General features: G+C 47.4%; 1 protein-coding gene across 1 annotated transcript; it reads left to right on the top strand.

Annotated features, from left to right (window-relative positions):
* The first annotated feature begins 7883 nt into the window (after positions 1–7883).
* Positions 7884–9596, top strand: LOC1276619 (streptococcal hemagglutinin). Its single transcript, XM_061647469.1, has 4 exons — positions 7884–7898; positions 8032–8191; positions 8611–8765; positions 8841–9596. The coding sequence occupies exons 1-4, from the start codon at positions 7884–7886 to the stop codon at positions 9486–9488; spliced, it is 978 nt and encodes a 325-aa protein (XP_061503453.1). The 3' UTR covers positions 9489–9596.
* The last annotated feature ends 6193 nt before the right edge of the window (positions 9597–15789 follow it).

The raw sequence follows: 15789 nt of genomic DNA, 5'->3' as shown, positions 1-15789 counted from the left end.
CGAGACATGATGCAGCATCGTTTAGGGGCGAGAATTAGTGGCGGCCCGCAAGTGCACACCACCCCGCCTTACATGCCCTACCCGAGGGTGCGTGTGTTCGATCTTAGTTAGCGCGCGCGGTTCCATCTCGTCCACACCCCTTCCTAAGCGTATTGGGCACTCTCGGGAGCTCTCTCTCTCTCGCTCGGAAGCTTGTCCGCGCGGAGGAAGGGGCTCAGAGACAATGGGCCCGTGTGTACAGTGACGGCAAACAAACAGCCTCAGCAGCAGCATCCCGGTATCGGCTACTAAGGCGCAGACTAAGGCGGCTAAGAGAGCAACAAATCGAAAAGAGAGTGAGAGTGAACGCGCGCCACTACGTGCGAAGCACTCACAGCACTGTCCCTACCCGAGGCTCGTTGCGATCCCTCTCGAGGTGTGCGAGTGTCGTGCGACTATTATGTGTACTTTCTTGGGTAGGGAAAAAGGTCACCGGCGGCGGCGGCGCGCGCGCGCGCACGTCATCCCACCGATGCTTGGGAGCTTTACCGTCAGTCGATCTTCGGTAGCGTCTTTATTTGCCTGCCGATCCCGGTGGTGTTGACAGAGTGTACTGCTGGTCTTGCAATTGCTGATCGCTACTTCGTTCAGATCCTGGATTTGTTTGTTACAAACGCTGACCAATCATCTCACGTGAGGCTCTTGCTCGAAGAAGGATTCAAATCTGCTCCGTTGCTATACCTTATCGTTCAGGTGTCAAACGGGCAGACAACTACATTATCTCCGAGGGTGGCATTTGGACCTGATTAGATTGCAACGTGTGCTCCGGTCCGCTGCTGCATCTGATTTGTCGCTCGGTCGTGCTTTCAAGGTGGGTTAGACCACGCCTCAGCGTCTGTTTTTGAATGTGGTTCACACCTTCACCCCGAGACTGTAGTCGAGACTGAGTCGTCGTCTGCGCCACACACTAATCGATGATCGATTAGAACCGGGCAGTGTTTGCGTGACCAGTTCGATTCATCAAACCACTAAACTGTTCGTTTATAAATACAAAAATGCGATTGCGATTGTGTTTTGGAATGTTGTGGGATGAAGACTTGTGCAATGTGAGTCGTCGGCGAGCGTTGGGTGATAAATTTAAAATACTACCTTTAAAAATGCCATCTGCTAGAGTTTCATACAGGGAGGAACGGTGGGTTCCAGTTTTTTTTGTACGTTGGGGTGTTGTGGCGAGATCAGGCGAGCTGTAACTTTGATGATTTGGATGATTTTTTGGACGCCCAACATGTATCGGCTATCCACGACACACCTTTTTCCCCCGATTCTACGGGGAAAACCATTTTACATAATATCGAACTTTACATAATAATGTGAAGAAATTTGAGGTATGAGTCACGATCTTGATGAAATATGGCATGCATTGATGTGCTAATTGTGCGCAATTTAATAATCATTTTCAGACTTTCCAAAAATAGCAAAACGGTACCACCCTGACCTTACCGCAGCGTCTATTTTATTTTCTCACGATTTTGGTAATCTTTGTACCCCTTCTCATGTGTGCTCCCAACTGTGGCAAGTATTTTGGCTGATCATTTTGCGACTGTTCGATTGTATTGACGCTGGATTGCCGATTTCGTTGACTTATGATCGTAATTGCCGCTGGTGAATCGTTGCATCGTAATTTGTCAACTTAATTTCCTTCTCCGACGATCGATTGCATCGTAAGCGGGCATCCGATTACCAGGTGGTCTGATGCTGAGGATACATTGGAATGCATCCCGCACTGAACGTATCAACACTGGACGATGCAATTCGCGATGCAAATACGCTGCGCTTGACCTTGCAATCGTTGAAGTAGAAAGTGTCCAGTTTTAAAGATGCGTCCGTTAAAAAGAGTGATTTTATGGGTGGGGTGGGTTGTGCTACATTGTCAATCCAAGCGAACGGGACAAGATTGCAGTATCATGTATTGCAGTTTACTATATTTGAACTTTTATTTTGAAAAGTTGTTCCAAAGTGTTGCTAAGATCGACTGAATCTCTGAAACAAGATTGTAGTGCCTGACGTGTGACTTGTTCTGAAGATCCTGTCAGATGCATAAAGCAGTTCTGTATCTATCTTCTTCTATTAGGCGTAGAGTCCTACGCGGACATACCGGCCTGTAAGGCATTCGAGACTTAATTCATTACCACGCAGCCAGATAGTCAATTCTTGCTACGGGGGGACGGTCAATTCTAGGCTTGAACTCATGACGGGCATGATTTTTTGTCGCTCCAGTTGGCGACTGTAATACGCGACCGCCTTGTATCTAACTAGTTCTTATTTTAGCTCTGCTTTTAGCAGTAAATATTACAATCAGCAACCAAACCTGTCCTTCCATTCCGCATTTCACGCCAACATCCCATCCTTTGCCGGCCCGGACCTAACCACACCCTAGCCAATCACAACCATTGCACCATTTCAAACGATTCCGAGCGATTTGCAATACGCTTCCACGAGCTAATCATATTATCTGGATGAGTGTGGCGAGAAGAATTATGATGCGATTTCCATCTCATCTCCAATGCAAATCTTTCGCCCCCCGCCTTGGAGAGCAGACTCGATTCCAACGCTCGGAGGGCGGTCCAACGCTGTTTTATTGACCGTGATGCTCTGGTGGTGGTTGTCGCTACTTTTTTGCAGTTGCAGTTTTTATGCCCCACATGAACTCCTGGACGCTTGTGCTTGTGTGTTAAGGTTTCTAGCGCAAGGTCACGGGGTTTTTTTCTCTCCTCAGTTTGATGCTATTTCTGGGAAAACTCTATCGTCGGCCTTTGCGAAGGATAAGAGCATTGAACCTGGCGATCGCGTGTCGGCACGCAAGTGCAAGTGCCAATCGATAAAGACTCTAACTAAAATTGCGTGTATCCAGCAGACGAATGCGCTGTCCTGATGCATCTCGCCGGATCAATCAAAATCAATCACCTTCCCGGTTCCGGTAACGTCAGGAACAATTTTCCTGTGCGCGCAAAGCTTCCGCAGCGGAGGGACAATGAGTGACAAGCATTCTTGGTGAAATTCATGGCATCCAAGGTCAGCAAGGCTTCCGATCGGGTGCATCCGTGGGATTGCATGTGGCCCACAGGTGGCTTGTGTCTTCCCTTTCGCAACCCGTTTGCCATTTCGCCAGCACGTGTTTCGCAATCTTTGGCAGTTTCGGATCTGCGGACGTTTGCGCAACCCATAAACGGCCGGGTTGTGAACACGAACCACTCGGGGGGCGAGTTTGGGGATGGCAAATAGGGGTGGTATGTGTATGTGCTGGGTTGTGTTTTCGACACCGTGCCAGCGAAGGGGTTAAGTCGTTAGACTTTGTTTTGACGCACTCGGTATTCTCGCGGTAGTGTGTGGGCGCTTTCTTTGGCTGAATATTCATAACTGCACAGTTCGCGGGTCTGCAGGACACGGTTTGCGCTGGGCCGGCGAAGAGAGATAGAGAGAGAAGAGCGCAGGATTTTGGCTATGAATTTTTAAATAGAGGAAACCTTTACCATAACACCGCTTTGGAGCATAATAGGCGCGCTTCGGCTAGGTTCGCGTTGGGCAAAGACGGGGAGCGCGCGTTGTGCGTTGTGATCATGTTTATGCCACCATCTGGTGGTAGTGCTGTGAAAACTGCCATCCCCGCTCGGTGCTAAGAGCGCTCAAGGCTTCTCTTTTTTTTGTTGTTGGCAATTTCTTGTTTTATTTTTGGAGTTGATTATATTACTCGTCCGCTTGATGAATTACATTTTGGCGCCGGTTATGTCTCATCGAAATCGATAATAATGTTGATAAATTTCGCCATTTTCGTTGGTGCGGTAGCGCGTTTCGTTTCGTCGCTCCCGCGCATGATTGATACGGTCCTTGACAGACAATTTAGTATGTTTGCTTTTACGGATGTTGAACTTTTCCACAAAACGCGGTCTAATGTTATCGGTTTGTTTTGTTATGTTTTTGAACTGTCATTTTTTCATAATGGTTTATTTTTGTCCATAAATAATGAATAATGATTGCATAATATTTAACTTTGTTAGCCTTATTTCTATTTTCTATTTCTATAATTCAATGCTTTGAAACTCGTAAATACCACCTGTAGCACCGTCAAGCAAAGTAGTAGCCATATTTTTTATGATTTTTATGATTTATTTCTCATAAATCTTTCATCACTAGGCAAAGCTCGTGTACTAACGCATCACATTTCGTGAGCTGAAATGTTTACTGGAGCGTCTTAAGTCTCTTAACACTAAAAACCATTTTGTCGGTACTACCATCTTCTAGTCACTGAGTCTATTCTGTTGGTATTTTCGTCTTCACGCGGTAGCAAAGAAAGCATCTGTCATTTTTCTCTCGATCGCATGGAATAGAATTGATCTTTTCTCGCGTAGCAATTCCAAAATAAAAATATTTATATATATGTAGTGAAAATACTGACAATGTTAATGTATCGTCTAGTCAATTGAATTCTTCTTCTTTGGCTCAACAACTGCTGTCGGCCAAGGCCTGCCTGTACCACTTGTGGAGCTTGGCTTTTAGTGACTCATGAAATATCCCCCATAGCAAGATAGTCAGTCCTACGTATGGCGGCACAGTCCATTTGGGGCTTAAACCCATGACGGGCATGTTGTTAAGTCATACGAGTTGGCAACTGTACTACGAGACCGGCCTAGTCAATTGATTCAGTCCTCAACAAATGTCGGATATGTCTATCCAGAGTCTTACAGAGATGATATTAGAATATAATGTTTATACAGTAGGTGACAGCTAACTGGATGTGTTTTACTGGAGTTTTTTTTAACTAGAAGTTCGCTAACTGGAGTGATTATTAGTTGTAAAATACATAAATGTCAAAACATAAAACATCCGCAATCTTACGAAGACAAATTCATAGCAAATGTGCATATAAATTCGGCAATCAGGAGACTTTTCGGATATTTTGTTATTGAAAGTCAGCAATAATCGACTGGCAAGAGACGTATAGTTTACTAAGAGCGATATAATCCGTTCCATTAAGAAGCAGCTAAAGAAAAGTGTGTGTGCTAACTGTTGTTATGCTAACTGTTGCTGAAAATTGTGCTCCATTGCAGAAGATCATCTATCCTTAGAGGAAGGAAATCTTTTGCAGCGTAAATTACAGTTCGTCGAACACTATTTTAAAAGGCACTTTGATACAAGCTGCTAACAGGGTGATGCCAAACTGTCTAGTTAGGAAAATATATTCTATCAAATGTTATTTTGCTGTAAGTTTAACGCAATCCGTCATTTTTATTTGTTTTCCTGATCTTATCAAAAACCGTCTCATGAAAAGCTTTAACGAACATCCTTATACTTTACTACCGACAACTTTTTTGCTGTAATAATAACACTCAATCTCACATTAAAGCAGATTTAGCCCCCAACCACACTCTCGACTATTCAACACAATCCAATTACTACTGCCAATCTGTTTTGCAGCGATGAATCTGCCTTATAACGCCATGCTTCCACTCGAACGGTTCCGATGCGACTGATTTAATTTAAATAGAGGCGGCCACTATTTCTTTCGTTATCGTCATACTGTGCTAAGTGGGGGAGAACTAGATACACATACACATTTGGAAGCACACGATTGATACGGGGTGACAGTGAAAGATCGACCGGAGCATCTTTCAGCCCCGATGGTGAAATAGAGTTCATTAACTACTTAACATTTATCGAGACATTTCAGCAGCCTTGCAGTTTTGTGTTTGGGTGTTTAGCGCATGTTAGATTAGCTGGATGTTAGATTGAGCTAGTAGAAAAAATGTGGCATTTTTAATACATTCGTTGAACTCTCTGGGTCGTTCATTCTTTCCAGTGCGCAGCATTTCCATATCTTCCTGTTTTTTGCGCGTGTTATCAAAGCTAATTTTGGTACATTTCTACATTCGGTATGTCAAATGTCACAGGTGAGTTATCACCAGTGTCTTTGCGATGAATAATTATTTGGGATCGAATTGAAAAGAAGAACTTTGAAGATGATCTTCAATCTGTCAGAAATGTATTACCTCAAAGATTGAAAGGTTGAAGTAATTCATGTTCAAGTCTTAAAATTAGGTATGAAAATATTTCTAATAAAAAAACCATTGTGCTTCAGCACGTTGTTATCTCAGTGTAAGTAAAATCGAAATACACCAAACAGAACATATAACCTTACAAACCAATTCTTCCAAGTCGGGGTATACACGAAAGAAAAAGATATAAATTAAGAACCATTTGCCAACATCCGGTTCTGCGGGCTCCATTCAGCGCTCAAAGCCACCAAGCCTCACAATCCTGATATATTTTTGGTCCATTTGGTCTGCCAGTAGCCGGGGTTCTAATTCTAACTGCCCCGAAATCGGCGACCCGCGAGGATCGGACCCGAAAGCGGTATGCTAAATTCCGTGCATTTAATTTTGGCAAATAAATATAAAAAGCGTCAACCGATAACAAACGCCAAAACAAGGCCATAACCAGTTCACCTCTTCAACTTTTTGTCCCTCGGTGTGTTTTAGAACCCGAAAGCAATCCAAACTATCTGCCTCGGTTCGGTTCACAGGGGAGGATAAATATCAAAAGGTCAGGCAGAATTCACCCCCTTTGGTCAGCTTAGAATCGACAGTGTCTTGCCGGGTGGGCAGGGAGTGACAGTGGACCTGTATACTGGTAGGATCGTTTCCCCCCCAACAGCGACAGGTTTTTTTCTGAATGCAGAATTGATAATCAGCACACAAGCTCCTTAAGCTTCCTTGTTCTCCTTCTCGGATGAAGTTTCCTTTTGTTAAGTATAGAAAACCATCAGAAGGAAGTAATTCTGTCGGTAATTGTGTCGTCGCAGGTCCATTTCTCTTCTGGTGAAACACTTCAATCTGGATTGGTCTCAGCGATAGGTTATCTTGTTTCGAATTTTCGCCCCATCATCACGATGACATCGATCAAATGATGGAACCGTATCCTTGACTTTTAGTAACCTCTTGCAGCAGTTCAGTATGCTTTGGGTTGTGGGTTTGTTTTCCAAATCTGATATCACTTCCAGAGTTGCCAAAATGCCGAGATTTCTGCCTCTTTTCTACGATCACACAAACCCACCGGGCACCCAGGCGCATCATTTCACCCGCAAACGACTTCCTACCTCCCCAGACATTCTACACGTCTGTCGCGTCTAGGCCGCTTGGTGGGTTCGCGAACTTTTGTCACACACACGCCCGGGGTTGCCGGGCGGAGAACCAGTTTCACTTTTGGTCACCGGCTTCGAGTCACCTGAATGTTTCGAGTCTATCGCGAGCAATCTTCACTGTCGCTTTTGTCTGTTTGTTTTTTGTTATGTCCGTTCTTTTTCGCTTAGATGTCGGCGAACCGATTCGCGCACTCTTTCTGGCCGCCCGGTGCCTTGGACCTGGACTGTCTCAAAGTTCAGCCGAGTGTTTTGCAAAATTTCTTTCACCCAAGCGGGTCCAAACTCGATGCCGTCTTCCTGTCGAAGGTCACGCGGTGTGTTGAACGATGATAGCAGATGGATCGTCGGACTAAGCATCTCGGCTTGGATGGGTTGCAGCAGGTGAACAAAAAAAATTAGTTTGGTTCCATATTCAAATGAGCCGAAAACCCGAACCGCGAAATGGTTTCAGCAAGAATTCGGACCACTATCACCGGTATATCCAACGCCCGGAGCGTGGATGGAGACATCTTCGGGCAGTAAAACTGGACTGCACTATCGGGCGATCGGCACGGTATAAATATGTCCAGCCGAAGGATTCTCTCAACTAGTCTCAGTTCTGTGTAGCAAGGAGTAGCTAGTGGTCTTATGGTTTCCGTCTTCGTACGAGAAACACCGAACCGCCCAGGAGTGCAGTAGGATTTAGCTGGACCTCGTTGCGTGCCGGAAGATGATGGAAAACAAGGTACGGTGGCGTCACTCTAGACGCTTGCGAAAGTGTTTGAGACAGTGCAATAAAGTGATCGTGTTTTGTGAGCTGTGCGAAAGAAAAGATGGATAACGGAATGTGTTTCTGATTTTATTGATTTTCCCTCCAGATTGTTTTCCTGCTCTTCCTGGGGGCACTTTTAGGCGCCTCACGGGCGGAAGCTTTACCTGATGAAAGCTTCCTTATCACGTCGGTGAACAAGCAGAACTTGCTGAAAGCACTGCTGCAGCAAGAATCGACCTCTTCCAATATTGGCCTCCGAGGATCGGGTCAAAAGGACGAAGATGGATATCATTACGATCGCCCACAGGATCCACTCTGTCTCCTAGGTGATGGACCACACTGTCAGCAAACGAAACCTGACAACGGTTATCTGCCGCCTTGCGCACCAGGATCGCAAGGACCGAACTGTCAGCCAACTGCACCCATCTGTCCTCAGGGCGGAAATCCACCGCACTGCTGTACAAATGGAGGAAATGGACCGAACTGCGTATTGCCGGAAGTACCTCCGATACCGCCGATCATAGTTCATCCTGGCCATACCGGAGCACCCATCGTACAGGTACAGACCTTCGTGTACGGAGCATGCACCAACGGTGGCTCTGGACCGTACTGCTGTACAAATGGAGCAAACACGCCCGACTGTGTTCTGAGTGCACCTCCTATTGTGGTTGAGGCTCCACCACAGCCACCACCAACAAGGCCACCGCCGCCACCGCCAACGAGACCACCACCACCACCGCCAACCACAACGAGACCTCGTCCACCGCCAACGACGAGACCTCCGCCGCCACCGACCACTACAAGGCCTCGACCGCCACCAACGACGAGACCTCCGCCACCGCCAACCACGACTCGCCCAAGACCTCCACCTACTACGACTCGTCCGAAGCCTCCACCTACTACAACTCGTCCTAGACCTCCACCGACGACCACGAGGCCACGTCCTCCGCCAACTACTACACGTCCAAAGCCACCGCCAACGACGACCAGGCCACGACCTCCGCCAACTACCACTCGTCCGAAGCCTCCTCCAACTACTACTCGTCCAAAGCCACCGCCGACGACTACGAGGCCACGCCCTCCACCAACTACCACTCGCCCGAAGCCTCCGCCAACGACGACAAGGCCACGACCTCCGCCAACTACCACTCGTCCAAAGCCTCCGCCAACGACGACAAGGCCGCGACCTCCGCCAACTACAACTCGTCCAAAGCCACCACCAACGACGACCAGGCCACGACCTCCGCCAACGACCACTCGTCCGAAGCCACCGCCAACCACAACAAGGCCACGACCTCCACCAACGACCACTCGTCCGAAGCCACCGCCAACCACAACAAGGCCACGACCTCCACCAACGACCACTCGTCCGAAGCCACCGCCAACGACGACCAGGCCACGACCTCCACCAACTACAACTCGTCCAAAGCCACCGCCAACGACGACAAGGCCACGTCCTCCACCAACGACCACTCGTCCAAAGCCACCGCCAACGACGACAAGGCCGCGACCTCCGCCTACGACGACTCGTCCGAGACCTCCGCCAACTACAACTCGTCCTAAGCCACCACCTACAACAACCCGCCCAAGACCTCCTCCAACTACCACTAGGCCCAAGCCGCCACCTACCACTACCAGACCACGCCCTCCGCCAACTACAACTCGTCCTAAGCCACCGCCGACTACGACGCGTCCCAAGCCACCGCCGACGACGACGCGTCCCAAGCCACCGCCGACGACGACGCGTCCCAAGCCTCCGCCAACTACAACTCGTCCAAAGCCGCCACCAACGACAACGAGACCAAGACCACCGCCAACCACGACGCGTCCAAGACCGCCACCAACACCAACTCCTGCATATCCAATCATACCTGTGACCCAACCACCGGTAGTGTACCTCGGATGCCCGAATGGAGGTGTTGGTCCTTACTGCTGCACGAACGGAGGAATCGGCCCGAACTGCGACGTACCACAGGGACCACCGTATCAATCGTGCGATAACGGCGGTCAACCACCGTTCTGCTGTACCAACGGAGGTGTTGGTCCGTACTGCGTGGAGATTCAGCAAGCAATCGAAGTCCGTCCACCGACGACTATCGTTTACACGGAACCGGTTTATCAGCCGATAGGGCCAGTTGTAGTGCCTCAGGGAATCCGCCCTGGACAGGCTCCTCTGCCAACGCAGCCACAGCAGGTCCAGTACCAACCATATCAACCGCAGATCCAGTACCAACCACAACAGCCACAGTTCCAGTATCAACCGATTCAGTCACAGCAGCCACAGATCCAGTACCAACCACAGCGCCCAATTAACGCACCTAGCTACGGTTATCAGCCTCAGGTAACCATAGTGCCTAGCTCTACACCTGCACCGTTCTTTGCCGGGTCAAGCGCACAGGCCGGTAGCGCCTTTGGACAGTCATCTGCGAATGATTTTGTTCAAGCCATAACGCCACGTCTGGCCGCTCCTGCCGCTCCAAGACCACAGGCTACACCAGCCCCAGCTAGACAACAACCTTCTGCACGACCACAGGCTTCTCCTGCACCGGCAAGACAACAACCTTCTACACGACCACAGGCTTCTCCGGCGCCAGCAAGACAACAGCCTTCGGCACGACCACAGGCATCACCGGCACCGGCAAGACAACAACCTTCGGCACGACCACAGGCATCACCGGCACCGGCAAGACAACAACCTTCGGCACGACCACAGGCATCACCGGCACCGGCAAGACAACAACCATCGGCACGACCACAGGCAGCTTCGCCACAGCGTCAGACTGGTGGCTTCAATAACGATTTCTCCAATAAGGCTCCAGTGAGACCAGCGTCGGTGGCAGGAGCAGGACAATGTGAAGGATCGAACTGTGAGCACGGTTTCTACTACAAACTCGGTGATCAGGCGGTCATATTTTAGGGATTAGGAAAACATTCACGTATGTTGTAAGAGATATTGGTTTATGTACATAAATAAATGGTGGTTCCGCCGTGCCCGATGGAACAAATAATAATGTCACCGAAGATGTTGGGTTATATGTTTCGGATGTCTTCTGCTAGTGTTTTTTAGCTTCAAACTGTATTTATTTAAATATTTATTCTATGTTTTCTTTTTCAATCTCCATGTGGTACTCCGTACTTTTCCTTGACGTTTTAGTTTTGACAACTAATATCTATTCGATCCATAAGCATGCTGTGCTCAGTTCATACCCAGCCGCAGATCATACCTGCCTCGGCACAAACACTTGATTTGATAGTGGTCATCAAATGGCGCAATCGTTATTAAAAGCCTGGGCAACGGTAACCCGCCTCGGCTCGATTCCGCAATAGCTTCTACATCGTTTGTTCTTTTCTTTGTTGCCGGAGTGTAAAGGTCACACTCTAAGCCACGTTCGAGCGTTCGTTGCTCGAGGCACTGACGTTAGGTCGATAATTTGTTGCCCATTACCACGCCAGACCGAGCGCCAGCGTCGAGTGCGATTTCCAAGTCTGGGAGTACTTCGGTTTCAATCTCGGTGCACCATATTTAGAGTCTTATCTGCATGGGGCCATATCGACTGGTGGTATCCCAGCGTTTTCCCTTGCGCGTCTGGGCTGGTCGGGATTGTCGGTAGAGTGGCGCGTGACGTGACGAATTAGGGTCACAATCGAACTGAAAGACACGAACGATATCTATCTAAGGGACGAGTGAAGCTTTGATCCGTGGTCGTAGGTTGGTTCGTTGTACCTGTCGGGTGTAAATGCAGCTTTTTGATGAACTCCTAGGGTCATGTTTATAGGTTAACGCATTACACGTTGTGCATGAGGGTGCTTTCGTGTTTCATCTGATAATTTTCTCCTGACCCTATTGGTCAATTATTTATAGCGCTTAAGATAACAGAAGTGCCATTTTCCAGCGCTGTTTTAACCAATGACTTCGAACTGGATTATCAATTTAATGAGCAAGTTATATGGATAAAATTATTAAATTAATTATTCCCCCCGTAACAGCTCAAATTTTGCTTGTTTCATGCTCCTCCGGTGCACTATAATATCAAACGAAATGGTTTAATCGCAAAAAGGTCAAGGTGTGATTATTTGCATAATCCCACTGGCAAGTGCACCCATCAGCGGGTGGTGAATTTAGGCACTCTTGCCTATCGTTGAAGCATGTAGTAGAGCACCCAGAAACCCAAAAAAACAAGTCATCAAACTACCGGAAGCGTGCAGCGTAAAACGCTGCATCGAAACTCTCTGTACGCGCCGATGTTCGTGCCCATGTGAACCTTGCTTGTTGGTAACAAGTCAGACACATCGCAACAAAAAAAGGCAACACCAACAGTAACAAAAGCAGCCGTCAGCCATGCCAACGAGAACAACAAATCACTGCTGATGCGAAGGACATGCTGCTGTTGCTGCTGCTGTCCGTTTCTGAGATGTATGTTGCGTTCGTCTCGTGGGAGTTTTGACGAAAAATTGACGACCTAAGGGTAGGCATTAATTCGTCTTTCGGGTCAAGTGGTGAATAAATGAGGAGAGAAAAAAACTGACAAGATAAAAAAGGTAAAAATCACAAAACAAACACATACAACCCGACATCCGCCCAGTGTGGTGCAATCAGTTGTGTGATCGTAGAAGATCACAACAAGTAGTACCCCCCTTTCTGTGTGGAATGGAGGGTTTGGTTGGTTTTAAGGCGAACACCATCATCTTATTACGGTGATCTGATCTGATCTGAAGCTATGATTTTTGTTGCAAATTGTTTGCCATTCACTGGGTCATGGCAAGGCCTATAAAAATGGTACATTTTTTTTGTAGAGGGGGCATCAGAGAAAACGGATTTAGTGGAAAGCAGTGGTAGAGTAAGGATCTATTTGGGATTTGATCCGAGAACAGTCATGTTATTAGGGGCGTGTTCTTGACGATTACACCACGGCCCAGGAATAATAAAGATATGTTCAATGTGAAGTAGGATGTGCTATTTTAGGCTCAAACAATTTAGCAATGAGCAGTACTTACAGAGTTGATGGCGATATACTCATACTGTTGGCACACTTACTGGACGCTTTGGTACATAATATTATTTCTGTTATGATGTAGAGAGTGGGAGACAAATAATGCCAATATAATAGTTATTTGAACCCTTTAGTACAGCATATCAACACTCTGTGGAATTGTCTCTGTATCTTGATCATTGACACAATTAACGTTTGTGTGAAATTTACTACTCTACACAACACGTCTAAAACATTTAACCTCGAAAAAACACTAATGTAGGATTTAAAAAAAAGCTGTGCAACTTAAAACTTGACCCAATTCACCCCAAATCAAATCAATCAACTCCAGTAATGGACGTCGATGAAAGCGAACGCAAAAAGCGCGAAAAAAGACCTATTAAAAAGACATTGCGTAGCATCTCCACACTGCCAAACAATCCTATCGCACTGGACGCACACAGTATGCAATGTGCGCTTAAGTTTGTGTTTCCCGATAGTAACTACATTAAAGCCCCTGGGGTTCAGTTAGCCCTTTCGATTATCCGTCCATAAGAGGAGGATGAGACACCACGAGTACGATGTGCTAACCTTCTTATCGTCGTTTCACACGGTAGCTGTCAAAGCAACAACATGGCCACTAAACGAGATTGAACGCTGCTCCAAGCCCGGTCGCTGCTGCTGCTTAATAAGCCCTCTAAGGCGCATGGACTGTTTATGGTTGAACGTTGGTTGCGTGCAACTAATAGATTAAGGGAAAAAGAAGGAGGAATAAAAAAAAACCCGAGAACCATAAACTCACACGGGCGCGCGCGCGCGATCATCACTCATTGCCCTCGGGCCGGCGTGCTAGTGACCTTGTCGAGCATCAGTTTTTATTGTTGTTGTTGTTGCTATTAGACCCTTGCCCTTCCTCCCAGCGACGTGTTAAAATTTGGGCAAAAGCGTACCCATTAACGCACGCCGCTTCAAATCCGAAACGATGGCAAGATACCGATCGAAGCAGATCGTTTTATGTTCGCATCACAAAACAATGTTTTGCAGGCCGGCCGAGCCCCCGCGTCAATGGGAGGTATGAAAAATGATACCTGACCCGCGCATACCGGACGCCGATGGCTTCATGTGCGCCGGTGCGCATGAAGATTAATGGGGTACGCAAGTGGGCGCAATTTCGCCATCTCTTGGCACCGTTAGGCCGCCGCATTTGCATCGGTATGGGCCGCGTGTGTGGGGTACATTTTTCCGCGTCCAGCCTTTGCTTTGTCGGAGGGTGAAGAATGTTTTCGGGAGGATGGATTGCTAACGCATATGAAGTGTGAAACCGGTGTGGCCATTGTTTGGAAATGTGGTCAGATTGTGTTCTGTGGCGGAGGAGTTTTTTGTTGTTGTTGAATCAGCATAGAATTTGGGTAACCATGTGCAATAATTGTATGCGCTGGTTGGCTGGGTTGGAATGAGTTTTGCAACACACCACAAAATTGAAAAAATTATATGGATTTATTTGAATATGAACTTTCAGAGCAACTCTCAACATGGTATGGTGGAAAATTTGTCTAAAAATGCAAATGGGCGGCGTTTTCACAATGAATTTAACAATTCCCGATAGACTCGCTGTTATCAGCCACTAACAAACGCTTTCCGTTTTTGGCTCCTCCCTGAAACTGCAGAACCAGTTTCCATCCAATTGCTCATTAGTGGCATTGTGGCACCAGCTTCCCCCCAAAAAAGGATCTGTTGCATTTCCAAACTCTTTGCTTCATTAATTCATTTACGGAGTAGATTTCGACAACAAACAGGTGTATTCATGCCGTTGGACGTGTTTTTGCCAGTTTATCGCTGGTTTGTTGTTTTGCTTAGCGAACACTAAAATTCGTCATAAAATCCCACCCACCCACTTCGGAGTCCACTCGCCCCCGGTAGCAACATTCGGAAACCGGCATCGCTTTCAAACGGTATGCAAATGTCTAGCTCAGCGAATTTGCGCGAATTTTGGAGAAGCTGTGGAGTCCAATCCGGCGCGACCTTGGGGATGCTCGGTCGCATCTTTCTTCAGCAACTTGTTTCCCATCCACACAAACCCTATCTTCCCGTGTATGCGAAAAAGAAAAGCAATACTGGTGAACACTAATAGCAAACCAGTTCGAACGAGATATCGACCGGGTAGACCAATTTCAGCTGCGAGTGGTCCAAAAGTTGGAAAAAGCGTTCGTTTCGCTCTGTTTTCAAATTTGCCGCATGACCTTGAGGAGCTGTGTAACATGCCACAGCACAGGAAGCGGGTTCCATTCCGTTCTTTTTCGTCAGAATTGGAGTCTGATCGTGTGGAGTTGTGGTGGGAATATATTATGTACAAATAACAAGCTTGTGGGATGTTATCTTCACGACGAAAGCGCTGTTCGTTCCAAGAAATAAGCGTAGGATGATTCTGCAGCACGGTTTAGGTTTTAATTTCTTGGCTTGTCGTTATAAAGACAACCCCATGAGCACGTTATATACACACACATAGACCTTAATATCCATTTACCGTAATGGAAATTCTGGGGATGAGCAGTGACAAAAGCAACAGCACAGGATAATTGATTTCACTGAGAGTAGAAAGCGAAAATGAATTCATTTGCCGTTTTCCCGTGGTAGCATCAGCCGCGTGCCAATGCAGTAGGTCACGGCCTAGTACCTATTAGACGACCAGGAAGGCCAGAACCTTTACCGTCCTTTAGTAGCGCCCGTAAGCCCTTGCATCAGGTTTGTCTCGGCATCGGCGGAACGCGCTGCAATTTGTAATGTGGGGTAGAGTCGGTGGATGCGCAGTGTCCACTGGGGTAGCCATCCATCGGGCGAAAGGTGCCACACGGGCTGTGCCTCGGTTGGCGCTAACTCGCTCATCGTTTCATGGA

The sequence above is a fragment of the Anopheles gambiae genome, chromosome 2 (genome assembly GCF_943734735.2).
Source record: "Anopheles gambiae chromosome 2, idAnoGambNW_F1_1, whole genome shotgun sequence".
NCBI classification, from domain to species: Eukaryota; Metazoa; Arthropoda; class Insecta; order Diptera; family Culicidae; genus Anopheles; species Anopheles gambiae.
The sequence above is the reverse complement of the archived record's forward strand: the minus strand, read 5'-3'. Positions and strand labels throughout refer to the sequence as shown.

What these genes read in the sequence shown, in the direction of transcription:
- LOC1276619 (XM_061647469.1), top strand. An exon ending in TATTGGCCTCCGAGGATCGG is followed by an intron (nt 8,192 to 8,610) that starts GTCAAAAGGACG and finishes GCTCCACCACAG; the next exon opens with CCACCACCAACAAGGCCACC. An exon ending in ACGACGAGACCTCCGCCACC is followed by an intron (nt 8,766 to 8,840) that starts GCCAACCACGAC and finishes AACTCGTCCTAG; the next exon opens with ACCTCCACCGACGACCACGA.